Source organism: Sinohyriopsis cumingii, chromosome 2 (assembly GCF_028554795.1).
Source record: "Sinohyriopsis cumingii isolate HCF-2022 chromosome 2, ASM2855479v2, whole genome shotgun sequence".
Classification (NCBI taxonomy): Eukaryota; Metazoa; Mollusca; class Bivalvia; order Unionida; family Unionidae; genus Sinohyriopsis; species Sinohyriopsis cumingii.
Window position 1 is genome coordinate 75,491,847 of NC_142962.1, and position 15,359 is coordinate 75,507,205.

General features: G+C 36.0%; 2 protein-coding genes across 3 annotated transcripts in view; one reads left to right on the forward strand and one right to left on the reverse strand.

Moving 5' to 3' along the window:
• The window catches only part of LOC149805210 (uncharacterized), a 31,154-nt gene extending 19,602 nt beyond the window's left edge, over positions 1–11,552 (reverse strand). Inside the window, exons 1-2 of the mRNA XM_089948442.1 lie at positions 11,515–11,552; positions 4,544–4,809 (exon numbers count right to left, since the gene is read on the reverse strand). Of these exons, the coding sequence (XP_089804568.1) occupies positions 4,544–4,684 (141 nt within the window). The 5' untranslated portion in view covers positions 4,685–4,809; positions 11,515–11,552. The remainder of the gene's footprint in view (positions 1–4,543; positions 4,810–11,514) is intronic.
• Positions 11,553–14,726: 3,174 nt separating this feature from the next.
• The window catches only part of LOC149805211 (centriolar and ciliogenesis-associated protein HYSL1-like), a 29,261-nt gene continuing 28,628 nt past the window's right edge, over positions 14,727–15,359 (forward strand). The window contains exon 1 of one of the 2 annotated variants that reach the window (XM_089948468.1): positions 14,727–14,869. The gene's annotated coding sequence lies outside the window, so the exon portion shown is untranslated. Of the gene's footprint in view, positions 14,870–14,951; positions 15,102–15,359 lie in introns of those variants that run through there. The other variant, XM_089948475.1, reaches the window with a different exon arrangement.

Here is a 15,359-nt window from a genome sequence, read left to right on the forward strand (position 1 = left end):
ATTTTCTAATTGGGTTTTCCTACCATTTGACAGGTATGACATGATCTACAGTATTTACCAACATCACTTTTGATTTTTGGCCAATAAAAATGAGTCAAGATCTTGTGATAAGTTTTATTAATCCCTAACTGACCATCCAATGGAGTTTCACGGGCCAGTCTAAGGATTTCCTGTCTGTAAGGATTTGGAACTACAACTACACTGGTCACCAGCAGGTACCTCGGGAGGTCTCCATTTTCTCACAAAAATTCCATTTTTAATTAAATAACAAACAGGAACTTCAGTAGCTTCAGATTCACTAATGACCCTTTGAAACAAACAAGAGATCTCAGGGTCTTTTTCCTGTTCAATGACAAGTGATTGTTGTTTATCACCCTGATTAGAATAAAGAGAATACCTTCTGATTGATCCAAACAAGGAGTGAAAGTGACCTCATCAAAAGCCTAATACATGTGTCTGCTAAATGAATAATTTCCTTATCAACGTCATTCTCAAAAGCTTTCTTTGCCATAGCTCTGGTAACTGCACAAGCTGGGAATAAACCAGGGAATTATTTTTCAAATGGATCGACTTTTTGATCCAAGCAAGGCTTGTCAGTTACAAGTGGATTAACTACAACCTTGTCTTCAGTTAGGCACTGCCTAGTAATAAATGAATGCCTTCAATGGGTAAAACAGACACTGTGCCAACTGTCACGGTTCCTGAGACTGATGACAAATTTGCACAATGGAAAGGAACATTAACAAAGCCGCACTCTACTCCCTAAGAACACTCTCATTAGAAGAAGACTTCTCAGAAAAAGGCAAAGTACCTCATAATAAAAGACTCTGAGAAGCTCATGTGTTGCTTAAAATTTTAATAGGGATAGGGTTGGCTGAATCAACCAAGAGTTATATAGAACCCTTCGACATGAATCATTCATAATTCTCCATAATAAAATCCGACAGGTTTATTAGACCCAACAAATATATTGCTTTCAATACATGACCATGACCTTGACCTTTTAGAAATAAGAGTATTTGGAATAGGTCTGTCTTGGTTCTGATGCCTATTTTTCAATTTGTAGCAATAAGAAATAACATGTCCTTTATTCTTGCAATACGTACACGTAGGAAGAGATAAGGATCTTGAATCAAGCTTATCAGAAGCTTGATTTTTAGATGTTGTGCCAGTCTGAGTTTTAGAAGGGCTTGTATTACGCTGAAATACTTTTTCTGCCAGAAGACTGTTGAGTAGAAGTCTTATTTACAAAAGGAACTTTATGAGTTAAAGGATACTGATCTGCAGCTCGAGCAGCATTTTCCCAGGTTTCAATCTGATGCTCATCAAGATAAGACTTAATGTCACTATGGACACAGTTTTTAAAATCGCCAAGTAATACTAGTTGTTTGAGACTTTCATAATCTTGTTCAACTTTCTTGGCTAAGCACCATCTATTAAATAAATGCTCTTTTCTCTAGCAAATTCAACATGAGTTTGTCCAGCTTCTGTTCTATAGTTTCTGAATTTTTGCCAATAAATTTCTGGGACTAACTCATAACCCCTTAAGATGCATTCCTTAACCACATTATAGTCACCACTTTGGTGAAATGACAGTGAACTGTAAATATCACTAGCCTTACCAGTGAGTAGACATTGTAATAACTCCAATGCTTCCTTGGCCTTTTCAAACTGTCAGAAACTTTTTCAAAACGAGTAAAATATTTGTCTACTTCTTTTTCTCTGAAAGGGGGCACTAATCTAATATTCTTTGCAAGATCAAACCTTAAATTTGGATTTGAAGTATGAATGTGCTTTTCACTTGCCAGTTCCATTTCTTTCATTCTACATTCATATTCTCTCTCTTTCTCCCTTGCATTTGTTTGTCTTGTAACTGCATTTGTTTTCTTTACCTCTTCCTTCTGCTTGCAAATGCTCTTGTTCTTTTTGTAACTGCATTTGTCTTTCTTTCTTTTTCTTCTGCTTTTAAATGCATTTGTTCTTTTTGTAACTGCATTTGTCTTTCTTTCTGTTTTTCTTCCGCTTGTAAAGGCAATTGTGTTCCTTCTTTATCTTTCTGAAGTTTCAGCTTCCTCAACTCCAATTCCATCTTGTATTTTAATTCTAATTCATTTACTTTGATGTCAGAGTCTGATACAGACTTGCTGATCAAAACCAAAGCACTTTTTATCTAAAACATTCTTTTCTACCAAATACTGAACCAAAATATTTCTTACATCTTGTTTCGTTAAGAAAGCTCACCTGTGTAGAATTTGAAAGAAAGATTTCCACTTTTGATGACATTTTAGAAAAAGCTTGACGATTTCACTATAAATTTCAAAAACTAGGGAAATTCAAATTTAAAAAACGTTTTCTGAAATATTCTAGTCTAAAACCAAAATCCCGGACGAGCCCCCAATTCTTATGTTACGTGTTTAGACTCTAATAAACAGTAACACAAGAAAGTGAAAACAACAAGCATTGAGAAATTTAACAAATAATTTATTTCCTTGGAAAATTACTGTAAAATTGAAGAAAGAAAAACACAAAAAGAACTTACGGTTTTACGAATCAAATCCAAAAATAATCCTAATAATGAAATGTTCTAATGATTTCAAGTTGAGTCCCGACGAAGAATTCAAGATGGAAGGTGATTACGTATGCTGTATCCGGTACAGTGTTGTCGTCTATAGTTCCTTGTAGAAACACAAAAAATAACAATCTGGTGTTGGAAATCCGAATAATTTTTAAAAGAACTGTCTTTGTTCAAAAATTTCTTATGAGCAACGTATATTTCCAGGAAAATGAATCAATTCTTTCGAATCCAAATAATTCGAAATAACTCCAAACTGACACAACAAAAGAACACCTTGACATCAAGTGTTATAAGCCCAGACTGAGATTTCTCTCTAAACCTCACTATTTAAACTAAGTAATGCGCAATTTTGGAAATGCCTAATTGAGAAATTGAGGATCACGTGATCATGTTTACATATAAAAAATCACGTAGCCCCAGTATGACCTTGATAAAAACCAATCACTTTACTCCGAGGAAAAAAGTTGTTTACTTCACTACAACTATTTACAAGCCTAGGGTCACGTATCCAACATAGCCTCAATCTCAACCTTATTATTCCCAAAATAAAAATAAATTTAAAAAATAACTTGTTCACGTGGCTGTTACTAATTTTGAATTAAGGTCGAGAACCATGTTTATACTATGTTTAATTGATGGTGTAGGTTATCTCCTTGGAAATAATTTCTAAACTTTTCATATGACTGACGTGTGACTTGTGATATTTTTCCTACAAACGGTTTTTCGTACAAAAGGTGTTGTATCTACCGTTTCTTGACCGGGAATCGAGTGTGAAATCTGGGCCTTATGGAGGACGATTTAGCTAGAATTATATGTAAAATAAGCAACATATACTAAAATATAAAGGGATTTGTTCTAGAATTGGATTAAATTATATTATCCACATACTGTCTGAGTAAATTATATTCCTAAGACATTCGTTAGTATGTGTCTGGAGAAAACAACGTCAAGTAGGTTAAATTCGTAAAGGCGAAATGTACAAAATTGGCATACAGTACTGAGTTGATGTGTCGTGTTTTGATTTTCACGAAATTTCGCTACGATATATAATCGATGTAATGAAACTGAATTTCTTGTCTTTTTTATATGTGCATTTTTTTGAGCAAGTATAAACATTCGTTACGTAGGTCTGATGTTATTTGGCGACTTTAAACAAATGACCGCAGACCATGCAGATAAGAAGATTAAATATTCGCCTTTCTCCTACAAAATTTGAGACATTCACTTTTAAAACCCCTTTTGTTTCGGATGAGATTTGGAATAACAACGAATTTCATGATCCTTCAGAAATATACCTCGCTACATGCAATTTTCGTCAAATTTGGGATACAATTAGAATTAAAAAACAAAATTTGAGAAAGTCAAATCACGTTGCTATATCTGTTATGTTGATCGAAACAATGTCATTTTGGAAAACACGAGTATCTGATGCTATTATACGAATTTTAACTCAAGCAACTTCGACGACACTTTCTAATTCTGACTTTGTCCATTTTCTCGGAATAACTGTTCGACGGATACTACAAAATGAACAAACGAAAGTGACCTATTACCAAACAACACCAACAGGATGATAATCACACAAATGACTGCATGTTGTTGCTGCATTGTGATGATGTTCATGATGATTATGATGATAGTGGTGGAACTGTGAGAGGATTGTCAGTGTCTTGGGATGGGAAGATGTGTTTTGGTTTTTTGTTTTACAGTACATCAACACAAGTAGATTATTTAAAGCCGAGGAAATTGGAGTATGGTGCCTTGCAGAAAGACACATGCCGATCGCCGACTCGGACTGATCTGATGGTGGGACTCGAAACGCACACTTTTGGTCGCGTGTCGGGCTTACTAACCACTTAGCACCGCAGCTCCCCCACCCACCCCTTTTTTTCCCTGGAGAAGACAATGATGCTGGTGAGTGATTGTTATGGTGATAATCTGGCGGAGTGACAGAGAGAGAAAGGTTACCTCTTCGAAAAATTGTTTCACTAAAGCTTCAGATAGTTGACCTGGTTTTTGTTCCTTAGGTTGTGGGGGCATGGCTCTGATGTCAAAATATTCCGGGTGTGCCTCATCTGTGTGCCCCGGCAACACGTCTACGGCTGCCATTGTGATTTCTAGCGGTGAAGCTGTATAGATCGGTGGCGTGGGTGGTGAACTTTCAAGATAAGGATTTTGAAGGAAACCCGACTCCCCAGCGAATTTAAAGTCGCGTCTTTTCTACCGGGGTTATCCTACAACGATCCAACGTAAACTAGTATAGATAACAATATCAGTTCCTATCTTCTCTGGGTTAAACGCTTCTCACATGTACTAGGGTTATATTACAGCTCAAACACTGCGCATTTTGTGCGTAATTGGTTTTAATTGGGGTGGGGATTGCAACATAAGTTGCACAAGGAAATATCAGTGAGAATCATGGGGCCAGCTAACATATTCCTGTAATGCACATGCACACGGGCATATATTAAAAACATTGATTGCAGTCGAGTACCGTTATACATGTACGCGTATCTATTTATGGGGTGCATCCCGCCTTGTCTGCTTCCAAACCAAGGATAAAGTCCTTCGTTTTCTCCAGCTGTTAGCTACCTACTTGGATACTAAGAGAGGAAAAAGAGAGATATGCAACTTTGGCCGAGTGCACAGGTGACTTCGGTTTTAAAGCTATTTATTTCTTGACTCGCGGGCATGTACATTGTGGAGTTTTAATACGTGATTTAAGAATGAAAGCTGCTGATTTTTAATACATGTACAAAATTAAGTAAAGAACTGGAAAATTAGACCGGTATTAATGAACAATAACAATATTTTAAAAGTGCATAAAGTTTGTACAATGCAAAAAGAGCATGACCTGCATGTCGACGCCTTGATCAATCATTGCTTTAATGTGTGAAACAGACCCAAAGGTCAGAAAGTTGAGCAAGCAAGCTGTAGCAAAATGTATTGTCTTTGCTTCAGTGCGTATGCACAAAATCTATCAAGGAATTTAGAAAATATCATCAAATAAAAAACAAAAACAAAACTGCAAATGTTATATTACTATGTCGCAGAGAATTATCTTTGCTTCATAAAGATTTATTACAATCATGTATAAACTCTGTCAAGGAGTGTAGAAAATACAATCAATTGACAAAATCCTCAAATCTTAATAAAATTTTGTATAATTATGGCCTTGACCATAAGGTCAAAAGGTAAACTAATGTAACTCAGAATGAATTGTGTAAGCACCATTATGGTTTAACATAATTATGAAAACAAAATCATCTGCAGATTCAGAAAATAAAAACGAATTTTAAAACTGCATCCCAAACCTTAACCTTATGAATGTGACCTTGACCCAAAGGTCAGAGGGTTAAATTAATTTTGTGCAGAATGAATCGCCTTAGTTTCATAATATGTTAGTGTAAGTATTAACATAACCATGAAGGGGCTTACAAAATATAAGCAAATGACATTTTTTAATACCAAAACCTTAATGCAAATCTATGATTATGACCTTGACCACAAGGTGAAAGTTGCAAGTGTGCATGTCACGAAATAAATTGCCTTACCTTCATAATTATTCATGCCAAGTCTGAGGAGAATCTATTTTAAATTCACATATGTAAATGAGGAAAGTTTAACCATAGCCTTAGAAAAGCGAGATAACCCGTGAAAGGCAAAGTATACGCCCATTCGGAGTTTAATAGTCCTCTTTGTATGTACTAGTAGGAGATGGATGACGCTGGAGATTACTAACGGGTCTCAATGACCCAAACCTATGGTCAAGGTATGTGATCTTAAACTAAACTTACTGTGCATGAGCCATTTCTTTTAAAACTTACCAAGACCGTGTCGTCTGATCTTCAGACCCCATAACCTATATGTTTATTTATTACCTTTACTGCAAGCGGTCTGCAAAGTTTGGTCAAGAATCTTACTCCTGAACAAAAAGCATGCAATCCAAAGAGTTTTTCTTTCAGCATACTGACCTCGACCTTTGACCTTCTGACCCCAAAGTCAATGGGCTTCTTCCATACCTTAAGTATAAACCCTCAAACTTTAGTTCAGATTTGTGGTCTCCTTTCTGCCACAGTGACCTAGCTCTTTGATCTTCCAACCGTCCCCAAATCGATAGGTTTCTTCCTATTAAGAAGTGCAAGCCATCCTCAATATTTAGTCCAGGTCTGTGATTAATGGTACTGAGCATAAACCATTACTCTTCTTTCAATTACAACGATCTTCACCTTTGACCCCGAAATTGATAGGATGAAAGCCATCCACAAAATATGGTAACTGTATTTTGCGAAATGAAATTGGTAAAAGATGAACAGACGAGTAATGAACATCATCCTAATTATTAGTAGACGTATTAATAAAATGCTGACTACATGGACGCCGACAGAAAGGTAACTTATTTTTCGCATTATAGCAACGTGACCTCCACCAAAAGAATAGAGTGGTTTGTTTATCTTTCAAGACTATACAGCAAAAGAAACACTGTAGGTGTAGATCGAGACAAATCAAACTGACACAACAGACAGCTGGGAGTAAACGAACTGGCATTGTAGGCGAGTTTAGACAAATGATCAAAGACGCCAAAAGAACGAATGACCGAGAATCAATGCAGACACATCAATACATTATACGAGTTGGGAGTAAACGCACTGGCACATAAGGCGAGTTTAGACAAATGAACTAGACACAGAATTTATGAATGACCAAGATTAAGAGGCATGTTTGGTTTTCATTTGGTATTTTACGGTACAACAACACACGTGGGTTTATTTGGTAAAGAGGTAAATGGAGTAAAGTCTTTTGCTAATGGATACAGTACAGTTGATCTGGAATTGATCAGACAGTATAATTCGAACCTGTACCCTTTCGTTGGAGAGTCCAACACGTTAACTGCCATGCCAGATGTGTCATCCTGTTACTGCCTCCAATATTCACCTCTTACGACATACACGAGGGCACAGTAAACCATTCTACATCGTCGAACCCGCAGGAGCTCGTCAGCCAAGAGATGGTCTACAAATGAAGTTGCGAACAACATCCAAGACGACAATGACCCATATGTAAAATGCAACGGTAGGGACTGACTACCGGTCCCTTGCGAGCAGAAAATGTGTAAAATAACAATAATGCTCAATTCAAAGGGTACGGGAAAAAGGCAAAACGTGCTGCATGAAAGTATCAAACAACTGCTGTGAATTATAAAACAATTAGCTTGCGAAAATTTACTGCACAGTCGACTTCTTGACCTATGCTCAATGTTGCTGGCAGAGTAGCCTGGCATCCTGAACTTTTTTAACTCATTTTTAGCTCTATGGTGTAAATGGAACTGACATACCACTGTATTAACCGTCAGAATACCCAATTAGTTTGCAGAGATAGTTGCCATTTGAAACTTCGAGGTCAGTCCTGCTAATCGTATCTCAAATGTATTTGAACAGCTTCCATTAGCGACCATTCGGACAACCTCGTAATTTACAAACACAGGATTGACCCAGAAGTTTTCATTCACAAGATTTAGGTCAATCCAGTTATAGAAATCGCTGAGATGGTCCGAATAGATTGCGTTTTCATTTGCGAAGAAATTAAAGGCAAGCAAAATGTATGGTTTTCTATAAATAACTGCGCCAACATACATCTGTAGCATATTTATGTCTCTCATAAATAACACAGGTGGTCTTAATGAGAAGTTCACATGACTCATGATCAATGTTTCTCTCTGATGACCATTAATGCATTCGCAACTTCGAGCTCAGTCCTGCAAAACATATCTCGAATTATGTCAATAGCTACCATTCGGATCAATTAGGATATTTACAAAACAAAGATCGACCGAGAAGCTACGAATGATCGAACTTTTTGTTGTCTTTTTGCTTCGTATCTTCTCAGTCAATCATACATTCAATCAAATCGTAGAAATATCAGAGGTGGTCTGAATACACTGGACTTATTTCTTAGTGGTGAAATTTCCGGTAAAATGTTTTAAAATAATTTTTCTGTAAATTATTATTTGACATAACATTAAAGGCATATTTTTGTCTCAAAGAAACATCTGAGGCAGGTCTGAACGACCATTAACAATGGGACCCACCTTAGCGCCCTCTGTAAACAATTTATCTATCAAATACAGACGTCATAAACTTATTTATACTATAACATACATTCACATCTGCGACGCTCCATGGCCTAGTGGTTAGAGAGTCTGCCTTGGAAGCGGGAGGTCATTGGTTCTAACCCTGGCCGAGTCATAACAAAGACTTACAAAAATGGTACTAACATCTGCCTCGCTAGACGCTCAGCATTAAGAGGTTAGTGTTAGGACTATTCGGCCTGGTGTCAGGACAATGTGACTGGGTGGGATATCATACTATAAACTCCACAACTGCAGACATCGTAGCAATATAACTTAATTTTTTTAAAAGCTATGATAAAAATTCTAATCACACACACACACACACACACGCCTCGCTAGGCGCTCAGCATTAAGAAGTTAGTGTTAAGACTGGTTGGCCCGGTGTCAGGATAATGTGACTGGGTGGGACATCATGCTACATGTCTGTGGCATGATGCCCCAGTGCTAGACATAACTATAAACAGCCACACTGCAGACATCATAGCGATATGACTGAAAACATTTTACAGCTATGCTAAAAATCCTAATCACACACATTTGCATCTGCAAATGAAAAAACAGCCACTGACAGAAAAGTGACTTCCATATTTTGCCACATTTTGCTTGATACCAATGTGGTCTCAACAATAAAAGTCAAATAGTACCTTTCAATACTAAATAGTGAAACACGCAATAAGGTAGTAATGGATACAGTAGACGAGCTGGGACTGGACGAGTTGTGAACAGTAATGGATTTAAAATTAGACAGACATGGCAACTGCATAGGACAGTAAAATTTAGGTGGAAGCAGATTATAAAGTGTGAGACTCTGGCCTTGTTAAAAAAAATATGTTCTGAAATAGAAAAAGCTCTAATTAAATTTTAATTATTTAAGGCTGCATCCTCTTTAAGACTGGTTTTACCACTTTGTTGTGTGTGTGTGTGTGTGAATTCTAACAGTGCCGAAGCAAAACCATAATTTGTTCGCTGATTGATAGTAAAAAGCTATGCAACAAACAGTTTGGGGTTGACAAAATTAAACTGGCCTTTTATTTACATGACAAATTAACTTTGACCTGGGTCCAACACACACAAGGATAAGAAACGCTGTAACTATCCCACTAAATATCTATTCTATTTTAATATGCCCATGAGGGTACTTAGTGCCACATATCACAGGAATCGTAAGGATTTCAGTTCTTCCTGGACAAGATAGGCTCATTTATGGTACATATTTTGTAAAGCACCCTGTTTCACCTTTTCATCAGTGACTGTGGAGACAAAACATCATATTAATTGCGAAAGATACAAGATGTATAAGTTCAATTAACTCAAATCTTTTGAACCACATATTTTGACAATGAATGTTGAAAGTTAGATTTTTTTTTTTAAAAACTGAAACAATATTGATCTTGATCATTGCTATTACCTTTTGTAAAGCACGTTACTTTTTCTGTAGGAATGTTACAGCACTAAATCTCATATTATAGACATAACATGCTATGAAATACATTTTCCATGTTTAAATCTGAGATCACATTTCACATTAAATAATACATTTGTTCATGAAGATCGCTCGGTTTCTATAACTGAAAAATAAAGAAATATATATCAGAATGGGGAGAGATAATGGTTTCTCCTTTGGAATAAATTTCAATCATATTTAAGTTCTTTATTTTTGAACTGACATGTTGAAATTGTATGCTTCTTCCATTTGAACAATGTTACGGCTAACTACAACCTCTATAACAACACCTGGGCATTATAGCTACTGGGCACAGTAATCCTCGTGATTTCTTTTGATGTCGTGGTTAAACCACAGATGCTTGACGCGAGCATGATGTTGAGAAAAAAGAAAACAACAATAATCTGAAGGGGAAAAAAATCATACAGAGTGACAAAAATGCCTTAGATTACTCCCATGACCTGTTCTGACAAAGGACCCTCTCTATCATACTATATATGAGAAGGTACGTAACTTCCAAATACTTGATTCCACCAATGACCCTCGATTTCCTTCTATTTCCGTCTTTAAAGGCACACATATATATGGGGCTTGTTTTACCCCTGAGATAATTTTGTATTCATCAAGCCATCATTGACTTTTCTGCGTTGTACCAAACTGATGTTACGGGCTCCGAAACATGCGATTTTCGCGAATTTTGCCTCTTGAGACAAGTCCGAGCTCACGTGACAACCGGTGAAAAGAGCTATACGTACCATGTTTGCGACTCCACGATACATCCCTTCTTTAATTACAGAACAGTGGTAGTTGCAAACGTTTTTACTTACCATTAACTCGATTCAATTTTAGGAATCCTGTTCTATGGAAGAATTACACATTGTCTTCTCCACTGCATACACCGTAAACAAGCGAATCTATTTTCATAACTGGTAAATTATGCAATACCCTAACATCAATGTCCGAATATCAAAAATGGGGTGGCAAGGGTCAGAGGAAACTCGGACTACGATTCCCCCTTAGTAAGAGCTAGTATCGTTGCGTGTGTGTGTTTGTGTGTGTGTGTGTGTGTGTGTGTGTGTGTGTGTGTGTAATAACCGAAGCTTTTATTATTTTATATAGTACATAATAGTATTTACATGCAAGTTGTAAACCACGATACGTGCACAAGTGTGTCCTCCCTGTTTTCGGTACCTTTGTGTCAACGAATGTGGTACTAAAATATACACCGACTTACATATGTAAAAGTGTATTCATACAAAGACTACATACTAATAAACTATTAAATCGTGGCAGTTCTAGACTTTTTAACTGCTATAACATTCAATTTGTATCCATCGGAAGATAATTAACGCAGTATTTACTTACCTAGGTCAAGGTCGACGATCATATACGAGTTGTCTCCCTTGTAGTGACATGGCGCAGGTGACGGTATGGGGAGAACTCGCCCCATCGAGAACTCCCCCCAAAGTATCTGGAGAAGTCGCCCCAGAGTGGTTGGAGAAGTCGACTCAATTGGTTGGAGAAGTCACCCAAAAACTTGTCACCCAGATAACCATTTTATAACAGAATTAAATCATCTTTTACGTGATTCATATTTAGATTTATATATATACACGATCATAAAAGAGATATTAACTGGTAATCATAAAAAGCAATATCATAGTAATATTTCTAAGGACGAAAGTAAGTCTTTATATAATCTAATGAATGACGACAGTATAGTGATTAAAAAGGATGATAAGTCAAACACTATTATTATTATGAATCAAGATGATTATGTTAAAGAAGGCGAAAGTCAATTAAAGATGAAAAATACTACAAACATATTATCGATGACCCGTCAATAGAAATTAAATCACAAAAATTCAACATGCATTAATGAGATCGCTAAACATAATAATTCTCTATATGAGGAATTTGATACTTTCCCTCTTAACATACGTACACCTCAATTACACATACACCCAAAACTCATGAAAATCCTGACCATACTTTACCTTTAAACTTTCCAGGTTGTAATTTATATACCGAAAACCTATCCAAATTTATTGATAGTGTTTTACAACCTTTACTGAAATCACTTCCTTCATACATTAAACAATTAAAGATACAACTACTTTCATTAAAAAGTTGAAGTCTATTCCACAGCTATCTGATAATTTCAATCTTGGTATCATTAGATGTAACATCACTATATACCAACATTCCGCATGCAGATGGTAATGAAGCGTGTAAATATTTTCTTGATAACAATCCTAATAATGGCACACTTTTTAGTGAAGATATTTGTAAAATAATTATTTTCAATTTAATAATACGAATTACATACAAATAATGGGTACGTCAATGGGTATTAATAAGGCTCCCACATACTCTTCCCTTTCATGGTAAATTAAAAAATGATTTTCTTCAAAACGAAAAGTTTAATCCATCTCTTTGGTTCAGATTTTTAAATGACATATTTATCATCTGGAACCATTCAACTGAAGAACTGAAAAAAATGTATTGATCGCCTAAATCATTTTCACCCGACGATTAAATTTACTTACACTGCATCTAGTACACATGTTTCATTGTTAGATGCAAATGTAATTAAAAAAATATTGATAACACTATCTCTACAAATATTCATATCAAGGAAACTAATATCCACCAATATGTGGAATATTCTTCATGTCATCCCATGTCATGTACAAACTGTACAACATATAGCCAGTCCAAAGATACCGACGTATTATTTCAGATGAATGTCAATTACAAAATTCGTTGAATAAATTCCAAACATATTTACAAAACAGAAATTATCCTACACATGAAAAAGTTGAAAAATTGCAAATTTTATAGATTTAATAAGTTATTAAGTTGAAGAAAAACAAACAATAAATAAAGCGTTAACAACCATGTGACGACATGTCAGAATTACTATATATGATTATTGGGGCGACTTCTCCAGGCGAAGTGGGGCTACTTCTCCGACCACCATGGGGTGACTTCTGACACCTGGGATGAGTTCTCCCAGGGCGAGTTCTCCATGGGGTGAGTTCTTCCAGGATGAGTTCTCCATGGGGCGAGTTCTCCGCTATTCCAGGTGACAAATACATGTAGTCCTTTGATAACACTGATAAAAAGTTGAGTTTGGTGGGGGGAAAAATCCGAAAGATTTATTATAAAATAGTAGCAAAATGAAGTGAATACATGTTTTTCTCAAAGATTCATAAAATACGACATTAACGACACATACCATTTTTATTCTATGGATGTAGTGAATCGTAAACTGAAAACTTCATGGAATCAACATTTATTATCTACCATATTTTGAGGAACATTAGTATGAAATATACCATTAAAATGCTTGAAAACAAACATACGCACTGATGCAGATTGAAAACAGGACATTTGATGGCCTGAGAGCATTGAAATCTGACATTCATGGTAAGAAAGCATGTTCCAACCACTTATCGCGTCAAAGTTACATTATCGAAAACTAATTTTTTTTGTACGCAAAACACAGCACGTAAAAATCTGTTAATGAGAGTATGTGCAATGTACATGTTAACAAGATTTCCACGTATGGCTGTTGAGAAACATCGCGTTTTAACGTAAATTAGACAACCCTATTTCTATCACCTTGTTTAAGTAAAAGATTGCAAATATTTTCAGGTTTTTACTAAGAATGAAGTTCACAAAACAAGAGGAGACACGTACCGTTTGTAACTACTTATATGTGGAGTACAAGTGCACCATGGGCTGGCAGATCAGGATCTGTGTTGTTGTTTGTTTTTTTTTTTATTGCTGATTCATCCTAACAGATTACACAGGCTTAGCTCTGCAAATGCATTATGTAACGGCAGATCTTGATCTGCGCAGTTGGAATCGACTTATAAGCGACTATAGCTGATACAAGACAGTTTTAGTTCAGCTGTAGCTTTTCTATACAGAAATCCCTGCCAAATCATGATTCTATAAGAGCTGCCTTTCCAAAGAATTTAATAATTTTATCACAAAATTTGAATGCCAATTTAAGCAAAATGTGCAGACACTTTTGACTTTAGTCCAGTGGTTCCCAACATCTAGGCCTCGGAACCCCTGTTGTCTGCGGGGTTATTCCAAGCAAGCCTGAAGTACAACTATTAGAACGCGGGGGTCCGTGAAACACACACACACACATACACACACACACGCGCGCGCGCGTAATGTTATTTCTTATTGAAGGATAACTACAGGCGTTCTATACTATTTATTAAATATAAGACATTAATACAGCTAGGAAGGAGAGTAAAGACTGCCCTGAAAGTATTTTCCCATGGAACTTAAACCCTAGTGAACATATAACATAAGCCAGCAGTTGGTATACATCAGTTCTAACCCAGTCTAGATTATCTAATAACTTTTACTGTTAAGTGATATTACAAAGCTAATTAGATTAAGGCTTACAACAGAACACACTGACACACACACACATCGATGGCTACCGGAATATTTTTTTTTTAAAATAGAAATTCTTTATCTTCCGCATTGTCCGCAGTTTGGTCTAATATTTATTTGTCGCTTATAACATTGACGTTTACATTTTTCAATGTTAGCAGGAATCGTAAAGCTTCACTCGAGACCAGTTTCATTTTTAAATTTTGCATATATATTTTTCCATTGCAGCTGAATATGTAATCTTAAAAAATTCAAGTTTAAGAATTCATTTTCACAGGGTTTTAAAGCGTGTAAGGTATGTATGCTTTGTTAATATGAGTGGATGAGAAGAATATAATGATATCTGCTCCATGGCATTTGAAACAAGTCTGAGCGTGCAGAATTATTGGAACCAGATAGATCTCTGGACATGCAAAATAAGTTATAAGTGATGTAAGGCATTTCAGCCACAGTTATGTTCGATATAGTGAAAGTTACATATTTATCTTCAGCTGTGGTATTTCACAACATAAGTTCATATAAATGAGGTAATAGTCCGTTTTATTTTATTGTTTTTTTTTTTTTTAGGGGTGGGGATTGTTAGGTATTTGAACAGTTATGGGAGATTATAGTACATCGCGTTTGAAAAGTTGGAATTCGCTGAGACAGTTAAGTAGCACAAGATGGTTGTTGCTTTCTGCAGCAGCTTATAATTAAGCGACTTTATATCTAACCCTACCTGCCTAAAATTGTATAAGCATAATATGTACCTACCCAGTCTTTCTGATTGGGGACATAAAATGGAG